Here is an 18,733-nt window from a genome sequence, read left to right on the forward strand (position 1 = left end):
CTATGAAATATTACCCATAAATTACGCCCATTCCTGTTTTATACAGTATGTGTCATAGTTTCGTTAAAGTTGATCAATATAAACCTTTGCATATAGGCTACTTAAAGGTTAAAATATGCGCATTAAGAAATGTAAAGTTACATTTTAACTGGTAGCTATACTTGTGGTTTAATCACATGCTATACATGTGTTGCTTATTTATCATTTGATGAATTCAATATTTCCGAATGTAATGCCCTACCAAGTCATCCTCATATCTTAAGACTATTAAGATATTTATGTGTGCATGGATAGGATTTCGTTTAATGTAAAGGTGTCAGAACTACACGGCAAAAGAGGAGTTGCATGAGTGACCGCGTGCTCCCCAGAGTATATCTTTTTTTGCGCGAGCTTGCAGGTTTCCCCTTCCCTACCACCCCTGCGTCAAATGATGCTCGAGGTCCTGCGCTATAAAGGCACCTGTCTTAGCCTTTACTTGCATCTCACTTTCTCTTCCTCTCTTTCGCTCTTTCTCTCTCACACTCTCTCCCACTTCCACACATACACACTCTCCCACGGGGCGGCGAGAACGGACTCCACAAGTACAGATCAGCATTCCAGGACTCCACCTCCAGCATGAGTTATTCCAGTGACATGTATTCCGGCAGCTCTTATCGGAAGATCTTTGGGGATGCTCCCCGGGCCTCGGGCCGCATGTCTGTGGGCAGCAGCCCCTCTCGTCTCTCCACGGGTTTCCGTGCCAGCCCTCATCGCAACTATGCCACCTCATCCTCCAGCTACCGGAAGGTGGGAGCCGGGCGCAGCTTCTCCTCCATGCCCGACTCCATGGACCTGACGCAGTCCACGGCCGTTACCAACGAGATGAAAATCATCCGCACCAACGAGAAAGAGCAGATGCAAGGCTTGAACGACCGCTTCGTCTCCTTTATCGAGAAGGTGCACAACCTCGAGCAGCAGAACAAAGTGCTCGAGGCTGAAGTTACCTTGCTGCGTCAGCGCCACAACGAGCCCTCTCGTCTCCATGACCTGTACGAGCAAGAGATCCGCGAGCTGCGGGCGCGTGTGGAAGAACTAACCCACGAGAAGAGCCAGATGCACCTGGACTGCGTGCAGATGAACGAGACCCTGGAACGCATGAGGGAGAAGCTCGATGACGACACTAAGCTCCGCGAAGATGCCGAGAACACCCTGAAGACCTACCGCAAGGACGTGGACGATGCCACGATGTCAAGGCTGGAACTGGAGAAGAAAGTTGAATCCCTCTTAGATGAGATTTCCTTCCTCAGAAAAGTTCACGACGAGGAGTTGCACGAGTTGCAGACGTCCCTGCAGGCTTCCCAGGTACATACACTCACGCACGCATCCAATATAACACTCACACATCAACTGCACATACAATTGAGGTGTTAACTCAAATGGACACTGTTGCATTTTTATTGAGAGTTAAGATAGTTGCATCCTGTGTACTATAAGCCCACATACTATGTAAAAATGTATGAAACAAGACTAAACAATGTGACAATTGGTGAAGTTCATAACAAATATTTATTTATCAGTCTGTATACCAGCATCGGGCCAACTAAAATATTTAGCACATGCGCTGTCCAGGGAAATAAAGTGAGTGCGCACTGCGATTAGTGACAGTTCAGAAAATTTACGACACTGCAGTTGTGCTGCATGAAACAGCACCGTGTCGTGGTCTTGCCAAATATACTGCAGTGTCCCGAGCAAGTAGTTTCTATGGGACCAAGAAAGATGTTGGTGAACTAGTGTTCTGTGACTGCAAAGAAAATGCCGACTTTAAATGCCGAATCCTTAACCTGTGCAAGCGGTATTTGTGAAAGAGAGAATGAAAGAGAGATAAACAAAGACAATAAGACAGAGGTCGACTGGGAAGAGAGAGCGAGAGGGTGGAAAACAGTGAAAGAGAGAGTGGAAAAGTGAGAGAGAGATAGAGATTCGGTGATTGCGGGGTGCCCAAGCTCTCCCCAGACTATGCGGTGAAACAGTAGCGCAGAATCTAGGTGTGGTCCTATTAGGGTGCGGTAGATGCGGGTCAACTCTGCATTCAGGCACACTGACCTTGTAGCAATAACCATTTAAGCACTCAAGTGCACACATCATATCAACTTCACTATAAACTTTGTTTCATTATGTTATCATTTTACATCAGTATTTGAAACATTAGTTCTGAAATTTGAAAGAAGACCCAGTGGGACCCAAGCATCAGTCTTCTTGTATAACAACAACACGATTTAGGTGTAAAAATGAACTTTTATAAACTTTTGTTTAAACTTAACATGGAATGCTAAATGGAAACACGGAGAGGTTTCCTTGGTTGGTTTTGTGTTTGTACATTTATTACTCTTTGGTTGTCCTGTTCCTCTTTTGCAAAGAAGTAATGGAACTTATTAATAATCAGTTAGCCTTAACAACGTAACATAACAATAACTTTTTCTAATATAACAACTGTCACTTGTGTAGTTTCACTTCAACAACTCTTTCAATTTTCAACGAAATTTCAAAGCAATTTTCAACGAATCAATCTTTTTACTCCTTTTAATTGGAGAGGTTCTTACAGAGTGATGATACCAATTCTCCTGGGTCTCTTTTGGCCAGTAAGATGTATAACTGCCATGTAAGCGATGGACAGGCAGCATAGCTTACTCTTGCACACAGAAGCCAGAGTCAGCAGTGAATTGATGAGCTCTCAGCATTCTACCTGACTGGCTACTTAACATCCACTCAAGCACAGAGCCACCCCTTCATTGCAGACTGTAAATATTGCAATACAGGTAATAGCAGACCTATACTGTACAAGGGAGTCAGGTGGCTGAGCGGGTAGAGTATCGGGCTAGTAATCTGAAGGTTGCCAGTTTGATTCCTGGCCGGTGCACATGACGTTGTGTCCTTGGGCAAGGCACTTCACCCTACTTGCCTCGGGGGGATGTCCCTGTACTTACTGTAAGTCGCTTTGGATAAGAGAGTCTGCTAAATGACTACATGTAATGTAAATGTATAAAGTACTTGACAGCTGATCTATTATTACTAAAACACACATTTTGTTAAATTTCTTTGAAAAAAAAAGTTTTGGAACTCCTCAGGTCACAACAATTGAACTAACGTCAAACATTGTTATTGTTGACCAAATCATACAAATGATGAACCCTTCACAACAGAATAATCCTGTATTCCCTGCTCCTGTTTGTGTCTGGTAGCAGGTATCTGTTGAGATGGACATGGGCAAACCAGACCTGGCCGTAGCCCTAAAGGACATCCGGGCCCAGTACGAGGTCCTGTCCGCCAAGAACATGAACCAGGCTGAGGAGTGGTACCACTCCAAGTTTGCCAGCGTGAGCGAGGCCGCCGCCCGCAACACAGACAACTTGAAACAGGCCAAGGATGACTTGAGCGAGTACCGCAGGCAGGTGCAGGCCCGCACGCTGGAGATCGAGGCCCTCAGGGGCCACAACGAGGCCCTGGAGAGGCAGATGGCCGACATGGAGGATCGCCACAGCAACGAGATGGGAGAGATGCAGGTAGAGGGGAGGACTGGGTGGAGGGGTGGGGGGTGGAGAGGTGAGGGTGGGGGTGGAAGATCAGGTTCAGGTAGGGTGGAGAACTGGGTGGCGGGATTGAGGCATGGTTGGTGCAACAAGTGCATGTCAAAGATTTCCATAGACTTCGTGTGGGTGGACACTTTTTCTGAAATGTTAATAATAAAGTGCTCTTTTAGTATTATTTAGTAGTATTTTTCTCTGTGTGTGTGTGTGTGTGCAGGAGACCATCCAGCAGCTGGAGTCTGCCCTGCGTAGCACCAAGGGTGAGATGTCCCGTCACCTGCGTGAGTATCAGGACCTACTGAATGTGAAGATGGCCCTGGACATTGAGATAGCAGCTTACAGGTCAGTCTCCACCAGCTCAGAGTCAGACGATTCCGTCAGCATAGAACTGACCAATGTCTAATGGTTTTGACAGCAAACGCCCCTTTCCCTGTGGGAGTACACTATCACAGAGCCCTTTGGAGCGTTTTGTGTGCTGTCTGTTTGACATCTATGAGAAAACGTCTCTGGCCCTGAAACATTGACCACTGTTTAATGATTTGCCACTGTATGTCTTTAAAGAATGTGCTTTTCTTAGTTTTACCATGTTAAATAGTCATCAGTATACAGTGGTAACCATGTTCATCCTTTGTCTTGCTCTTTCCCATCTCTCACTCTCCCTTCTCTCTGGCCCGTCCCTCTCTCTCTCTCTCTCTCTCTCTCTCTCTCTCTCTCTCTCTCTCTCTCTCTCTCTCTCAAACTCCCTCTGCACCCACACAGGAAGCTTCTGGAAGGTGAGGAGTGCCGTCTGACCTCTGTGAGCGGGGCCATCCAGCACTCTGGCTACTCTGGCTACTCCTACTCCTCCAGCCGCTCCTACGCCCTGGGGTCTTCCCTGCCCTACAGGAGGAGCGGAGCCAAGCCCGAGCAGGAGGAGGATGAGGAGGAAGAGGAGAAGGAGGAAGAGGAGAACGAGGAGGAGGGAGAGGGAGAGGGAGAAGGAGAGGGAGAGGGAGAGGAGGGAAACGACGAGGAGGAGGGCGAGGGAGATGAGGAAGAAGAAGAGGAGGAGGAGGAGGAAGAGCAGAAGGAGAAAGAGAAGGAGAAGGATGCTAAGAAGTCTGGCGCTGCCGGCAAGGGCACCAAGAGCTAAACAGATGATTGTACCATTCGCTCCATCACAGTCCATGCCTTCACTCATTCATATGGTTCCAATCCCTTCCCTGTCACCTCATCTCTTCACCTTGTTACCAGGAAACGCACACATTACAAGACACACACACATGGAAACATTCGTTCACAGGCACGCACGCACACACACACAAGCTCACCCGGTCAGTCACACACTCCAGATCCCTCCCTTTTCCTCTGTTAACTCGGGCTGGTTTCGATTAGAATGGGCTTCACCATCACGGGGGCCTCATCGTGGGTCTCACCCGTCAGATGAAGTTCACCCCAGACCAGAGAGCAGGTGTGCCTAGGCAGCTCGCCAGCCTGGAGGGCCATGCCTTCAAGGCTGGGTGAACTCATGGTGAGATGGAAGCACCCGGAAAGCCCCTGTCTTAATGTGCCATTAGCAATACAACATGTAGGCCTATGAGGTTAAGAGCAATTGCAAGCGTAAAAGGAATAACTCCAGCGCAAGATCTGCTAGCACAGATTTCTACGCTACGCACCGGTCTTGAGCACATCAATTCTACCGGACCAACTTTCACGGTGCTATTAGATTTTTACTTCAAAAGTTGGGAAAGTTCTGTATCAGAGGTTGTAGTGTAGCATGCGCTCTTTGACCAAGTCATGGATGTTAGCATGTGACAGGAACAGTGACTTATTGCCCGGCTGCAGATCCAATGACACGTATCTCTCTGAGGAATGGCGATTGCTTCACTCATTTTTCTCTCTCTTTCATTCACTCACGTTCTGTCCATTCGTCCCCTTTCTTTTCCATTCAGTCTCATCCTCAGTCGACGTTTAGCCTTCATCCTCCCCCTCCCTCTGTCACTGCGAATGTCATAGCACGGCAAAAAAAAAGAATAAAAAAGAATACTATTTTAATTTAGAATATATATATATATATTAAAAGTTAAACCTTTTTTGGGGAAAGGCCTGTGGTGGCAGAGTACAAGTGCATTGTGCAGAGGCTGTATGGAGTGCACCTTGGCGAATGGCATATGTAGAGTTTAAAGATGCTGCTATTTATTACATTGTACAATTCTTGTTCAGAGTATGAATATCTCCTCTTGATTGATTTATTTTTCACTAACATTTATCACCTCTGGTTTCTCAGTGAGACAATTCCCTCCAAGTGTAGCTTAGTCCCTTTCTCTCTGTCTAGATTAGAGTGAGTGGAGTTGGTTCTGGTAACCAGTGCTCTGGTTGTGTTGTTTGGAGATGGTGCAGTGGGTGTTTGGTCTGCTTGCCTGCCCTGAGTGGGCTCTCTGGCAGACAGGGGAGAGGCTGCAAGGAGGAGGGGGGGGAGGAGGGGGGGACGGCACCTGGGTGTGACAGAGACAGCCCTCCACCCCGACAGCACCTGGCAACCAGCCGGAGCCAACGCCACTGGGGTCACGGTCACATGGTGCACCGGCGCTGCGAATAAGGGCTATTATCACCCCCTGCCCCCCGCCCCCTATCCCCCGCCCCCTGCCCCTCCCCGCACCCCCCACCCACAAGCCCACCGCTCGTGTTCTGCAGTCTGAGATGAAAGGCAGTGGAACGTCCCCCTCCCCACCCTTAGTCTGAGATGGTGTAGTGGGGCAGGGTGGGGGGGAGCGCATGACACTGCACTGCTACAGAGATATTGTTGTGTGTGAAAGGAGGGAAGTGACTTGGAGAGACGCTGGTATTGCACTGTGATATGATGCGGCCATATTGTCAAGTTAACAAATGCACGGAGAGAATACAAGACATTTTTCCTAAGCATTTGGCCAATGAACTTTAGGATCCTGTAGTAAAATGTCTTGTCTTTTCACACGCTTTGTAAACTTACAATCCAGTCAGGAAGATGGCATGTTGAATGACATCAGAGACTTGTAGAACACTGAGGATGATTATATGCCCTGCTTAGAATCTACTTGGTCCTTTATTTTATCTGAGAAATAAATCAATCAACGGGTATTGACTGCATGGCCTGATTCGGGGTGCTTGAAAACTGGGGATAGGATAAATATGCTTGTTGAGTGTTGAAAAAAATTGCCTTAATCATGTTCAAAAACAATAAAAAAAAGTTCTCACATGCATTTCACGTTTTTCCGAGGTGGTTCTGGAGTGCTGACACGTTACAGACCTGCTATACTACTGTGACTGTATGCCGCTCTCTCATGCAGTGATATTCGTCCCAAAGCCAAATAAAGCCATTTATTAACCAAACACTCACAATGGTTTCCTGTGTCGTCAATCGTTTCTTTGCAAAGTAAAAAGGACATCCTGAACACAAAATATAATGCAACATTCTATATTTCTACATTTCAAGTAAAGGAATCATTTATATTTTTGACTTCCTTTTCTGCTGTGTCAACACTATGCCTTTAGCCTATAAATAACCACCATTACTCCACATGACTGTCATGTGGATAGGTTTACATCTTACAATTAGTGAACATGACAGAGGGAGAGGAAATGGCTCACAGGGGGGTAATCAATCTGTTGGCCTTGAACCCATCCCATTCTACCCTTAGCAAGCCTTCCAAAACATAATTCAGCATCGTGACAAATCACACTCTAAATGCATCACACTGATGTAGCTGTTTGTGTGGGCTGGTTGGACTACTGTAATCATCACACAAACAAGAACGAACATTTCTCTCAGGAAACCAAATCAAAATTCAAATGTAAAGTCCACAAGCTGTCCTGCAGCTGTCCTAGCGAAGGCAGACCGTCCTGCAGACCTTGCGAGTCCTGCAGACCTAGCGAAGGCCGCCGTTCAGAAGCGGCCGCAGTGGGTCTACGGACGCGATGCTCAGCTCTTCAACTCTGCCCCTTCTGCTGTCAGATAAGGGATGAGCACGTCTGAGATGGATGATGGTTGCCAAGTAGCCCACCACTGCAGCTGTCAACAGCCAGGACTTCATCACCACCCCGTCTGGACCGAAGACAATCAGCACAGTGACCAAAAGCCTCCCTCAGCACACACAGGCAACCAATAGATACCCACACAATTAGAAAAGGCCGGAAAAGACACATTCTTGGCTCGGGTTCTGGATGAAAGGCTCAAGTGAGCAGAGGAAGGCAACCCAGTTGTGATTTATACCGTCCCTGCCTTCCATTTGTCAAACACAACATACACAGGGAAGAAATACATGTACTGTATGTGAGTGTGTGTGCGCGTGCATGGGTGTGGACACACGTGCATGTGTGTGCTTGCGTAAGCATGAAAGTGTGTTTGTGTCTGAGTGTTGCCATGCCCCATCTGTATGCGAGACACGGCATGACTGATGCCCTGTCCTCCATCGGTGACATGGAGAGAGTTATGTGTTGGCTGAGCAGGAGGTGTGCAGAGTCCAGGGGCCAGGGACTGATCCCTGCCGAGGCACAGCAACACAGAGCACAGGACGTCTGTGAGTGGACAGATTTATTGAAAGTACAGGAATGTGATCCATCCAGCAGCCGGAAGACTTGGTTTGCAGCCCTGTCCTTGATTTGTCTGGGATTGGGTGGGACGATGTTCCCTCAACAGATGTGTTGTTCTGGGGATGCATACATAATTAGACTGCTCCTCTTCTCACTTGCCTCCCTGGACCTGCCTGAGAAGAAGATAATCAATATTAGCCTCAGCCAACAGCCCTCACCTCCTTATCCCTCCTAATGACGAATAAACCTGAAACTCGACATGATATGAAATTACCTATCAGAACTGATACAATTAACATCTAGTTTCCAAAAACGGGTCTTTACCAAGTCCAGTTTGAGTTAGAGTCTATGCTGAGATTAGTTTTCATTCATTGTTTCCTTTCCAACCCCTTGCCCTTCTCTCTCTCTCTCTCTCTCTCTCTCTCTCTCTCTCTCTCTCTCTCTCTCTCTCTCTCTCTCCCTCTCTCTCTTTCTCTCCCCCCCCTTTCTCTCCCTGTCTGTTGCCCTGGCACCCTTCCTCCACTGCTAAATATAGCCTCCTGCATTGCAGATGTCCCAGAGCCCTGCAGTTGTGGAGCAGCTACAGCGGCCCACATTTCCACGAGTCTGACACAGTACCTGCACGGCAGGGCCTACATGCGCATTCCTCCGTAGCATGACTGAGCAAAGTTGAGGACACCGTGATGCAGCCTGGCTAAAGCACATCCCCGCACCTCAGTCACACTCCGCAGGGAGTCAAACACACCCAGGCATTCTCTGATCGGAAAAGACCCTATCGCACATTCCGTCATGTTGTCGTCGGGTAAACGTGAAAATGTGTAGCACTGAAATACAAATGTGCCTCATACGATCTTCTTGAGAAGCAGCAAGGGTTAAGACCTATGTTTTATGTTTGTGGCAAGGTGAAGGATGGGAGGGCCTGACTTCTTAAAAGTGGTCGTCATTGATTATTCCAGCAGGGGATGTGAATGTAGATGTGGGGCTCCTCTGGAGAAGGATTGACGAAGGCCATGCTGCTGCACACACTACATGGGTTGATTAATCTGTCTGTGTGCCTTGGGGGTCTTTCATGAGTCATGAATCACTGGGAACCATCAGTACATGCCGATATGGCCAAATTACTCTGAGGATTTATACAGAAATCAAAGGACAAATTTAATAAAAATAAAACACATTGTTGCAAAAAAACTTCTGAATATCTGTTGTATAGTAAGATTCCCGAGGTTTGAATTAGATTGCCTTGAACCTTTTGTTATAAAATGGGCAGGCATAATCCATATAGGACTTTGCCAAAGCAGTTGTTATTTTGTCTGCAACCGTTTCCTCTCCTCACGCCAACTCAGTGGGAGGCTATTAAGTATTTATACTGCTCCCCTGTCACGCCACAGGGCTGAACACCATCTCCTCAACACACACACACACGCACGCAAACACGCACACACGCACGCACACACAGTAAGCCGTCAGACTATTTGCAGCCCTTTGCCGCCACACTGTGTTAAAGAAAATAATTACAATTCCACTGAAGAGTTACAAAATAATTCTAATACAGCAGTGGCCCATGGGGAATTTCTAACCATATAGACAATTTCATTGGTACTGACAGTTGTTACTAAATCCCAACATTAAAACATACAACGCTTAGGATTTTCCCGTTCTCACGTCAATTCAAACCAATTCGTTAAAACGATGCAAACTGCGATACATCGTTGAACTTTGCAACGTTTTTGAACATACTGTTAATAGTAGGGGGAGGAGCAATGAGATGGACTGACGTGCAACGCAAGAGGCAGAGAGAATCTGGTATCGAAAAGGGCATCTAAGTACTTGTTGTTGTCGCAAGTCAACTAAAATATTATAACATAGCTAGCTTATTGCTTCAAAACATTGGACATTTGCTGTTGAAATGACAGACCTACGGCATCGTGGAACGGCAGAAAACGAGCTACAAAAGCAACAGTCTGATGACAAGGTAGGAGAGCCTTCATTGACTTCTAACGGGTCAGTCTAATTCCTGGAATTTACACAATCCGCGGTCGAATTTATATAAGGTTTTAGCTTGCGTACAACAAGAAAGGATCTCCGCAATGATAATCGTACGTTACTGACACAATTGATTGAGATCATGCCTCAACAATCAACATCCATTGGTTAGGCCAACACAACATGCCCAGCCAACGTCCCAAGGAGCTATTCCACTTAGCAAATAGACTGTGTCCAGTCCAGTTTAACGGTAGCTAGCTACAACCTAGCCTTTAACATCAGTTAAAACATCCAAACGAATTTCTCACGTATAACACAAACCTAAAACCACAATGATAGTTTGCCAGAGCCTAATGTAAACCGATAAATGTTTTGAATCATGTGGTACCAAATTATGTTGCTCCCTACATTAGAAAAGGGGCGTGGTGAAGTTGACTAATAATTTGAATGGTTGAGATCAGATGGGTTGGTATGTGTATACTACAAACATGGCCGTCAGTCAAGTGTATTAGGACCTGTGAAGTTAGTTAAATGTAGGCTAGTCATTTAGAAGACGCTTCTATCCAAGATGACGTACATGGGGATATTTGAACCTGCAACCTACATCTGATCTCAAATGCACCACCTTTGAGTTATACCCATTCAGTCTCCTCAGTTTAGAGCCCAACGATGCGGTTTCAAGAATAGAGGAACACTTAAAGTAATTATAGTTATTACGAACACACGCAGAGATGTATACATCTGCGTGTTCTCTCCCCATACAACTATGGGCCTTCTGTGCATCTTCATTAGATTAACTTTTGAGTTATGCTGCTGAACGTCCCTCTAATTCATGGCTTCACGCGTCTCTGCTTAAAATAAGCACCAATGCATCCATTATACATCTGTTCATCTGCCTGTGGTTGATGCCTTTCCCAGGCAGGCCTCTACTGGTCAGATTAAGTTTATTGATCTGCATTATTGCAGCTGCCTGTTGTTTGGTTCAGTCAGTGTAGAAACACTGTTGCAGACTGGAGTTTATACAGGAAGCTAAACCCAGACAGTGTCCACTCACCTCTCTTTCAGTCTTGCCATAGCTAATCTAAAGCTTTGTTACACATTAGGAGATCCATAGCCTAGCTAGTGTAAACCTACAGCAAATCTCCTTTTATTCTGTTATGTCCGATGTTGTTATGCACTTGTGTCTTACTGAAGGCCAAACAAGGGTTCAGAACACAAAATACGATAAGAGTATAGAATCCTAAATGACCCAAGGTGAGCGTGGGCGGACGTGGCTAAATGAGGGTATTGTTAGAGACTAACACGGAAGCCAGTGCTACTTCGTTCTTCACAGGAAGCATGAACTGGGGTCGCCGGAGGAACGCGAGTGTTGTTGATGTGAAAGAAGGAGGTATTTTTAGCTCTAGCATCCTGAGTGACGGGATGTGGTCTCCATGGAAACCCCTCGGCCTGGAGCGTCTATTGCTGTGATAGCCGCTCTCTGTCTGTCAGCCTGTGTGTGTGTGTGTGTCTGCGTGTGATACATATTTCCATCCTGTGAGGATCATAGGGTAGTAGTTATCCTTAGAGGCCAGGCCATTGGGGGAGAGAGGGGAGGGAAAGGGGGGGGGGGAGGGGGGGGGGGAGAGAGAGAGAGAGAGAGAGAGAGAGGAGAGAGAGAGAGAGAGAGAGAGAGAGAGAGAGAGAGAGAGAGAGAGAGAGAGAGAGAGAGAGAGAGAGAGAGAGAGAATGTGTTCCTCCACATGTCTGTCGTCTGGTAATGACACACTTCAGTGGCTGTTGCCATGGAGAAGCAGTTTGGGTCATCAAGATTCAAGCCATTTTAATTGCATGGAAACACCAGGTGGTTTCTCATCCAAAAATAAAACAATAAAATTAATTAAACCTTGTTGAATATTGCAACTGAAATAAATATACTTATATGGTCATATTTTCAAAATGTTCATGTTAATAGTTTTTTGAACAATATAGCCTAAATGATTTAAGACATTGTTTTGCACTAGTCTTGCTCCAAGCAAAAAAAAATTATAGAAAAAGCAAGTATTTTTCTATAATACAGAGTAGCCTATATCAAAGTTAATATGTTTACTTTGATTTAGGCAAAGTCAGATTCAGTCCTTTTCACATTTATGGCTGCATCTTCTGCAGAAGCACTAATAAAGATACGAGTTCTTGTGTCTTGCATACAGGAGAAGCTAACATCTGAAGCTAGCATGTAGCATCTGAACATCTGAAGCTAGCATGTATCGTCTGAACATCTGAAGCTAGCATGAAGCATCTGAACATCTGAAGCTAGCATTTAGCGTCTGAACATCTGAAGCTAGCGTGTAGCGTCTTAACATCTGAAGCTAGCGTGTAGCGTCTGCTCACCCCCCTCCCTGTCCTTCCCTGCAGGGCTCTGAGAAGGAGGGGGGCTCTGACGGTGAGACCAAGCCTGACCCGGGGGTCCCAGAGGTGCCTGTGTCTACTGACGACACCCCCGAGGTCCTCAACAAGGCCCTAGCCGGACTGTCGTCACGGTAACTGACAAGCTATCAGCTATCTGTTTGTGCCTTAAGTCACTGCTTATTTTAAGTGAGTGTGTGTGTGTGTGTTTTTCCACAGATGGAAGAACTGGTGGGTTCGAGGGATACTGACTCTAGCCATGATCTCCTTCTTCTTCTTTATCATCTACATGGGCCCCATCGTCCTTATGATGATAGTACGTGACCCCTCCACTCCTCTCCCAGGTCATGTTGTTACGGGCGTGTGAGTGCATTCAGGTGCTGTGTGTGTTGTAACAGATGTGTGTGTGTGTGTTTTTAGGTGCTGTGTGTGCAGATAAAGTGCTTCCAAGAGATCATCACCATCGGCTACAGCGTGTACCATTCTTATCACCTTCCATGGTTCAGAACGTTGAGCTGGTGAGGCCAGACACTCTAACACACACACACACACACACACACATTCCAGTATTTATCATTGACTGAGATGATGATAATGATCTTGTGTATTTGATTCCATTCCAGACTGGCTGAGGTTAGTTGGGTGGTTGTGCGTAGCAATTTGCTGTTGTGATAGACATTAAGCTGTGCTAAATGATAGCTATACCGTGTTACTTACAAATGAAACAAGTCTGTAGTTTGTCTGTAGCCATTGTAGTGCTAGCTCAGTGGTCGCTATGCAGTGAGTCTCGAAAACCTGGTGTGGAAAACCTATTTTTTCTCTCTGAACCAATGAGAGGACTGTAGACTAAACACCAGGGTTTTCCAGCATGCAGACTGCAGCCGTCAGCCTGTGTTCCTTAGCTTGCAGTTGGTGTGGTGAAGGTATGTGTGCTTCTGAAACCTCCCCCACTTCCCCAGGTACTTCCTGTTGTGCGTCAACTACTTCTTCTATGGTGAGACGGTGACCGACTACTTCTTCACACTGGTGCAGAGGGAGGAGCCTCTACGCATCCTCAGCAAATACCACCGCTTCATCTCCTTCGCCCTCTACCTCACAGGTCAGACGCCCGCCACGCCCTTAGCAAACGCCGCTAGGTATGCCACCGCCAAATGTTCATGGAAAGAATGTGTCCTCCAGATGGCGCAAGTGACACCTCCTGTGGGTGTGCGCAGCGACTCTCGCTGTGTGGCTGCACTGTGACCTACCACAGACCCCAAAGTCAGCCTGTAGCTTTCCGTCCTGTATACCAGCTCAGCCCTTCTGGACCCAGGGACAACTCTGGTGCTAGCTGAAGAGCACGACTTGGGTGAGATCTGCTGTGGGACGGTTTATACCACACAGGATGCGGTGACAGAGAGAAGCCTGGGTGTCTTTCAGCAATGTCACAAGTCTCTCTCTCACACGGTCCTGTGACTCACACACACTTCCCTCCCTCCCTTTCCCTCGCACACGCTCCTCTCTCTCCTTTCACACACACCTCTCCCCCACACACTTCTCCCTTCAAGGTGAAAAGCTAATTAGGGCTGGTGCCTCCCTCCCTCCCTCCTGTTGGACCAGGATGTGTGCTTTCAGTCTTGTCAGAGTTTCCTGGGGCAGAACTGGGTGCTGCAGGCAGGCTGCCATCCGCCCAGAGACATAAATGAATGAAAAGAGCTGAGTCTCGCAGAGTGAAGTTGTATAAAAACAAGTCCCAGTCCCTGGCGTGCTCTGCGCCCGTACTGCAGCAGGGTCAGGACACAGACTGATGACAGCCCAGGGGGAGAGAAGAGGCACTAAAGTCTCCAGTGCCTTAATTGGATCCTAGTCAAATGGACACAGCCTGATTGAATTGATTGATTGAAGTGTTTCTTAATATGTTGTAGACTGATGTTCCTGTTTCTGTCAAAGCCCAGGTAGCCCAGCAGGGTTTAGGAAATGAATCATTTATTTGTGTCTTTTGTGAGTCATATACTGTATCTGTACACTTTGGAGAAAGGTAACAGGGATAATCCATATGTGTGTCTGTGAGGGAGTCATTAATAACCTGTGTGTGTGTGTGTGTGTGTGCAGGGTTCTGCATGTTTGTGCTGAGCCTGGTGAAGAAGCACTATCGTCTGCAGTTCTACATGGTGAGTCTTCTGCTGTATCCCCCCTTCCCCAACCCCTCTGCCTCTGGCATACTGCATAATAACCAGAGACCCCCCCCCCCCTCCCCCCTCCCCCAGCAGAGGCCTGGGCCAGAACCTTCATTAGTGGCCCTGCCTCAGCTTCTGTTACTGCTGCCTGGGCCCTGGGCCTGGCTTGGGTCCTGGTTATAAACAGGACAAAAGCTTGGCTGGGGAACGCACACCGTTAGGAGCGGTACATCAGCCCCAGGTCTTCCCTGTCAGGGCAAGCAGAGCTGGCTGAGCGCCACAGACTGCAGGAACCGTTAGACAGTGACAGTGCCATGCTAGAAAAAGAACACTGTGTTTTTATTTAATCAAGCTGTGTTTACAGACATATTTATAGTGTTTATATCTCTCTCTCTCAGTTTGGCTGGACTCATGTGACTCTGCTGATTGTGGTGACCCAGTCTCACCTTATCATCCATAACCTGTTTGAGGGCATGATCTGGTAAGAGTTGGTCTCTGTTTATTCTCTCTACTTCTCTCTTTTTTTTCACAGCTTTTCTGTCTCTCTGCTTTGTTCTATTGCTCTCTCTCTTTCGCTCGCTCTCTCTGTCTGTCTGTCTCTGTCTGTCTGTCTCTGTCTCTGTCTCTGTCTCTGTCTCTGTCTCTGTCTCTGTCTCTGTCTCTGTCTCTGTCTCTGTCTCTGTCTCTGTCTCTCTCTCTCTCTCTCTCTCTCTCTCTCTCTCTCTCTCTCTCTCTCTCTCTCTCTCTCTCTCTCTCTCTCTGCGCTTCTGTCTGCCTCAGTCTCGGTGTCTCTACCCCTCACCGTCTCTCCCTCTCTCTCTCCTCCCTTCTCTCCAGGTTCATAGTGCCCATCTCCTGTGTGATCTGTAATGACATCATGGCCTACATGTTTGGCTTCTTCTTCGGACGCACCCCCCTCATCAAGGTCAGGCCCGCGGCCACGTGGCCCTCCCTGCGCCGTGACAACACACCGTCTGTGTGCAATTTTTTCACCCCAGGTTCAGGTTGTGAGTAACGTTGTGCGTGTGGCGTTGTGGTTTCTCTAGCTGTCTCCTAAGAAGACGTGGGAGGGCTTCATCGGAGGGTTCTTCGCCACGGTCGTGTTTGGCATCCTGGTGAGACGACACGAACAACGTCAACAACCCACCACCACCACCACCGCCACCACATATCCATCTACTGTTGTTCACCAGTCTATAAAATCCTGCCTATCTCTCCGTCCCTCTCCTTCCACCCCCCTCTTTCACCCTAACCCTCCCCTCCCTCTCCAGCTGTCCTACGTAATGGCAGGCTACCAGTACTTTGTGTGTCCGGTGGAGTTCAACAACGACTCCAACCGCTTCACGGTGGACTGCGAGCCCTCGGAGCTGTTTGTGCTGCAGGACTACGGGCTGCCCGCCATGCTGGAGTCTCTAACTGGCTGGGTGAGACCCTCTCCTGGTCCCGGCTGGGATCGTCTGGCCCTGGATCTTGGGCTGGGTCTGCTTGTTTGAGAACTTTCTAGATGTTCTGGTCGACTGGAAGCGTGCCTGTGGCTTGGGTGTGGGTAGACACTTGAAGAACTCAACATTTCTCGCTCTCCCTCTCTTCCCTACCCCTCTCTCTCCTTCTCCCCTTCTCCTTCCCTCCCTCCATTGCAGACCACGGTTCGTCTCTACCCCTTCCAGATCCACAGCATCGCCCTCTCTGCCTTCGCCTCCATCATGGGACCTTTCGGAGGTTTCTTTGCCAGTGGCTTCAAGAGGGCCTTTAAGATCAAGGTGTGTGTGTGTGTGTGGAGGTTGACGTGTGTGTGTGTGTCCCCGCATCGGAACTTTCTGTAGTCTCCTGTCACCCCCCCCCCCCCCCCCCCCCCCCCCCCCCCCCCCCCTCCGTGCTCTGACCCTGGCTCCTGTGCCCGCTGGCTCTTTTCAGGACTTTGCCGACACCATCCCTGGTCACGGCGGCATCATGGACCGCTTCGACTGCCAGTACCTCATGGCTACCTTTGTCAACGTTTACATCGCCAGCTTCATCAGGTAAGCTGTGGAAGGGTAGCTGTGGACGATGAAGGTGAACCGTACCGAAAGGAGTGCTGTTGCAGATCAGCAGAGTTTAGTTCGTGGGCTGGTTTGGTGGGTAGGCGTGCGTGCGGTGTGTGTGTGTGTGTGTGTGTGTGAACGGGGCGATGACCTGGCCGTCCGACTCCTCCGGTGTGCGGTCCACGTGCATCTCTGACTGTTCCCTCCTCCTCCTCCTCCGCCCAGGGGCCCCAACCCCGCCAAGGTGGTCCAGCAGCTGCTGGCGTTGCGTCTGGACCAGCAGCTCGTCATCTTCAACTCCCTGAAGACCCACCTGACCGAGAGGGGCCTGTTGCAGGTCGGCGAGGAGGCTGCCTAGAGCCTCCGGGGGGCGCCCTCACCCACGGGCGCCTGCTGCCCCAGTGGGAGGAAAGCAAGGATACAAACGAGGAAAAACGACAACAAAAAAATCTACTAAAGCCTTGGGTCATTCCGTGTTGTGTATGAATGTGAGAGTGTGTGTGTGTGTATTATATTTTGTCCGTGTTTCAGGTTGTCTATAAGTGACCGTATGGGTTTTGTCTCATGTCAACCATAGTACCTAAAGTGATGCCACTTTACATTTCTGTGTGTACACAGGATAACTTGTACCTCCGACGTGTGTGTGAATATTTGAGGGTACATGTCCTATTTTATATTTTGTGTTTTAATGCACTGCTCGAACATGTTCACACTGTGTCCGTGCTTACGTTTCGTTTGCTTCCGCTGTCATTGTATTTATATATCTGTGGTTGTGTTTTTACCTTTTGATATCTCGCCATTTCATCCCTTTTGTCAGTTTTCCCCCCCTGGGAGTCTGTGCCCAACTCTTCTGGGCGTACACAGTCGCACCATGCACCTGTTTCTGTTTGTCAGAGTTGCTCCTGTGTGTCTCCTTTTTGGGTGTTGTTCTTCGGCGTCATTTCAGGGCTTTCCGCGTCCAGCCAGATCTTTCTGGAGCCATGAGGGGGTGGGTGGGGGAGGGGGGGGGGGGATGTGTGGAAGGCTAAATTGGGAGCGGACGTTGAGGGATTTGTCAGGATTATTGAATATGTCATTAGGGAGCAACACGATCCAGGTCAAGGAAGAGAGAGTGTTTCCCGGAGAGCGAGGTGCGCTCACACGATGTCCCGCACGTCATTGTTACTGATGGGAGCAGCGTTCACAAGCGGCGCGGTTTCCCGCCCGCCCGCTGCGAGCTAAGTTGGTGTTTTGCAGTGTGACCGTGATGCCGGCTTTGTCTCAGACTGTCACTATATGACCATGTGTTCCAAGGTCCATTATTGTTCACGGATGTCCATAGATCTGTGGAGGTTTTCATAAGAAAAGCTCAAACGACTGACACTGTCTATATCTATAGTTTTAACGATTAAAAATGGTTACCAGTGACTTAAGTACTGCTTTATCCCTGCCAGACTGTGTGACAGGAAGCACCCAGCCTCCCTAAGTGTTACAGAGTCACAGTTACACCGGAATGGTTTCACCGTGGCACAGTTAGACTCGGCAGTGTGTCTTAGTCTAACACTCCTCGCAGCCGTTTGTTCAGTAAGCTAAAATAATCCACTGCCAGGTCTGCTCCTTTTCAAGATATTTCCATAATCTGTACACTTGTTATTCAGAGTTTGCCATGTTCTATCTTGATACACATGTAAACCAGACTGTAATACAGATCTACTGTTGATATAAGTGCAATGTGTGTGGGTGTGAATAAATGTTAATGTCCTTATTTAGCTATTGCGTTAATAGGGAGTGCCCGCAGATAAGTTGGGATGAGTGTTTCATTACAGAGATGTGTGCTGGGGGTGGGGTCTGACCTACTAACCGCTGATGTCATCCCTCTCCTCACCCTGTTGCCCAATCACATCCCATACTTTCATGTCACATGTCCAAAGTTTGTTTTCCCCTGGATTGTAGCTTGTAGAATGTCGCTGGTAACTCATGTTAAATATTTAAAGAACCAAGCAATATGTCAGCATGTCATCCTTACCATGGAGGACAGAGGGTAGGGAAGGAACACGGGTTAAACTCACAGGAGGACCAATCACGGGCTCGTTTCTGT

General features: G+C 48.0%; 2 protein-coding genes across 2 annotated transcripts; both read left to right on the forward strand.

Moving 5' to 3' along the window:
* The first annotated feature begins 488 nt into the window (after positions 1–488).
* zgc:65851 (uncharacterized protein LOC321113 homolog) lies at positions 489–6,010 on the forward strand. Its single transcript, XM_047016050.1, has 4 exons — positions 489–1,341; positions 3,222–3,539; positions 3,781–3,905; positions 4,323–6,010. Exons 1-4 carry the CDS (start codon positions 616–618, stop codon positions 4,693–4,695), a joined length of 1,542 nt encoding a protein of 513 aa, XP_046872006.1. The 5' UTR covers positions 489–615; the 3' UTR covers positions 4,696–6,010.
* Positions 6,011–9,864: 3,854 nt separating this feature from the next.
* cds2 (CDP-diacylglycerol synthase (phosphatidate cytidylyltransferase) 2) lies at positions 9,865–18,068 on the forward strand. Its single transcript, XM_047016033.1, has 13 exons — positions 9,865–10,083; positions 12,489–12,613; positions 12,699–12,795; positions 12,900–12,997; positions 13,439–13,578; positions 14,571–14,629; positions 15,034–15,116; positions 15,473–15,560; positions 15,682–15,750; positions 15,907–16,059; positions 16,276–16,395; positions 16,550–16,653; positions 16,882–18,068. Exons 1-13 carry the CDS (start codon positions 10,018–10,020, stop codon positions 17,012–17,014), a joined length of 1,335 nt encoding a protein of 444 aa, XP_046871989.1. The 5' UTR covers positions 9,865–10,017; the 3' UTR covers positions 17,015–18,068.
* The last annotated feature ends 665 nt before the right edge of the window (positions 18,069–18,733 follow it).

The sequence above is a fragment of the Hypomesus transpacificus genome, unplaced genomic scaffold, assembly GCF_021917145.1.
Source record: "Hypomesus transpacificus isolate Combined female unplaced genomic scaffold, fHypTra1 scaffold_31, whole genome shotgun sequence".
Taxonomy (NCBI): Eukaryota; Metazoa; Chordata; class Actinopteri; order Osmeriformes; family Osmeridae; genus Hypomesus; species Hypomesus transpacificus.

Coding starts and splice junctions, on each gene's coding strand:
- zgc:65851 (XM_047016050.1), top strand. CDS start 616: ATGAGTTATTCCAGTGACATGTATTCCGGCAGCTCTTATCGGAAGATC. Junction 3,540..3,780: donor ACGAGATGGGAGAGATGCAG/GTAGAGGGGAGG, acceptor GTGTGTGTGCAG/GAGACCATCCAGCAGCTGGA. Junction 3,906..4,322: donor ATTGAGATAGCAGCTTACAG/GTCAGTCTCCAC, acceptor GCACCCACACAG/GAAGCTTCTGGAAGGTGAGG.
- cds2 (XM_047016033.1), top strand. CDS start 10,018: ATGACAGACCTACGGCATCGTGGAACGGCAGAAAACGAGCTACAAAAG. Junction 10,084..12,488: donor AGCAACAGTCTGATGACAAG/GTAGGAGAGCCT, acceptor CCTTCCCTGCAG/GGCTCTGAGAAGGAGGGGGG. Junction 14,630..15,033: donor ATCGTCTGCAGTTCTACATG/GTGAGTCTTCTG, acceptor TCTCTCTCTCAG/TTTGGCTGGACTCATGTGAC.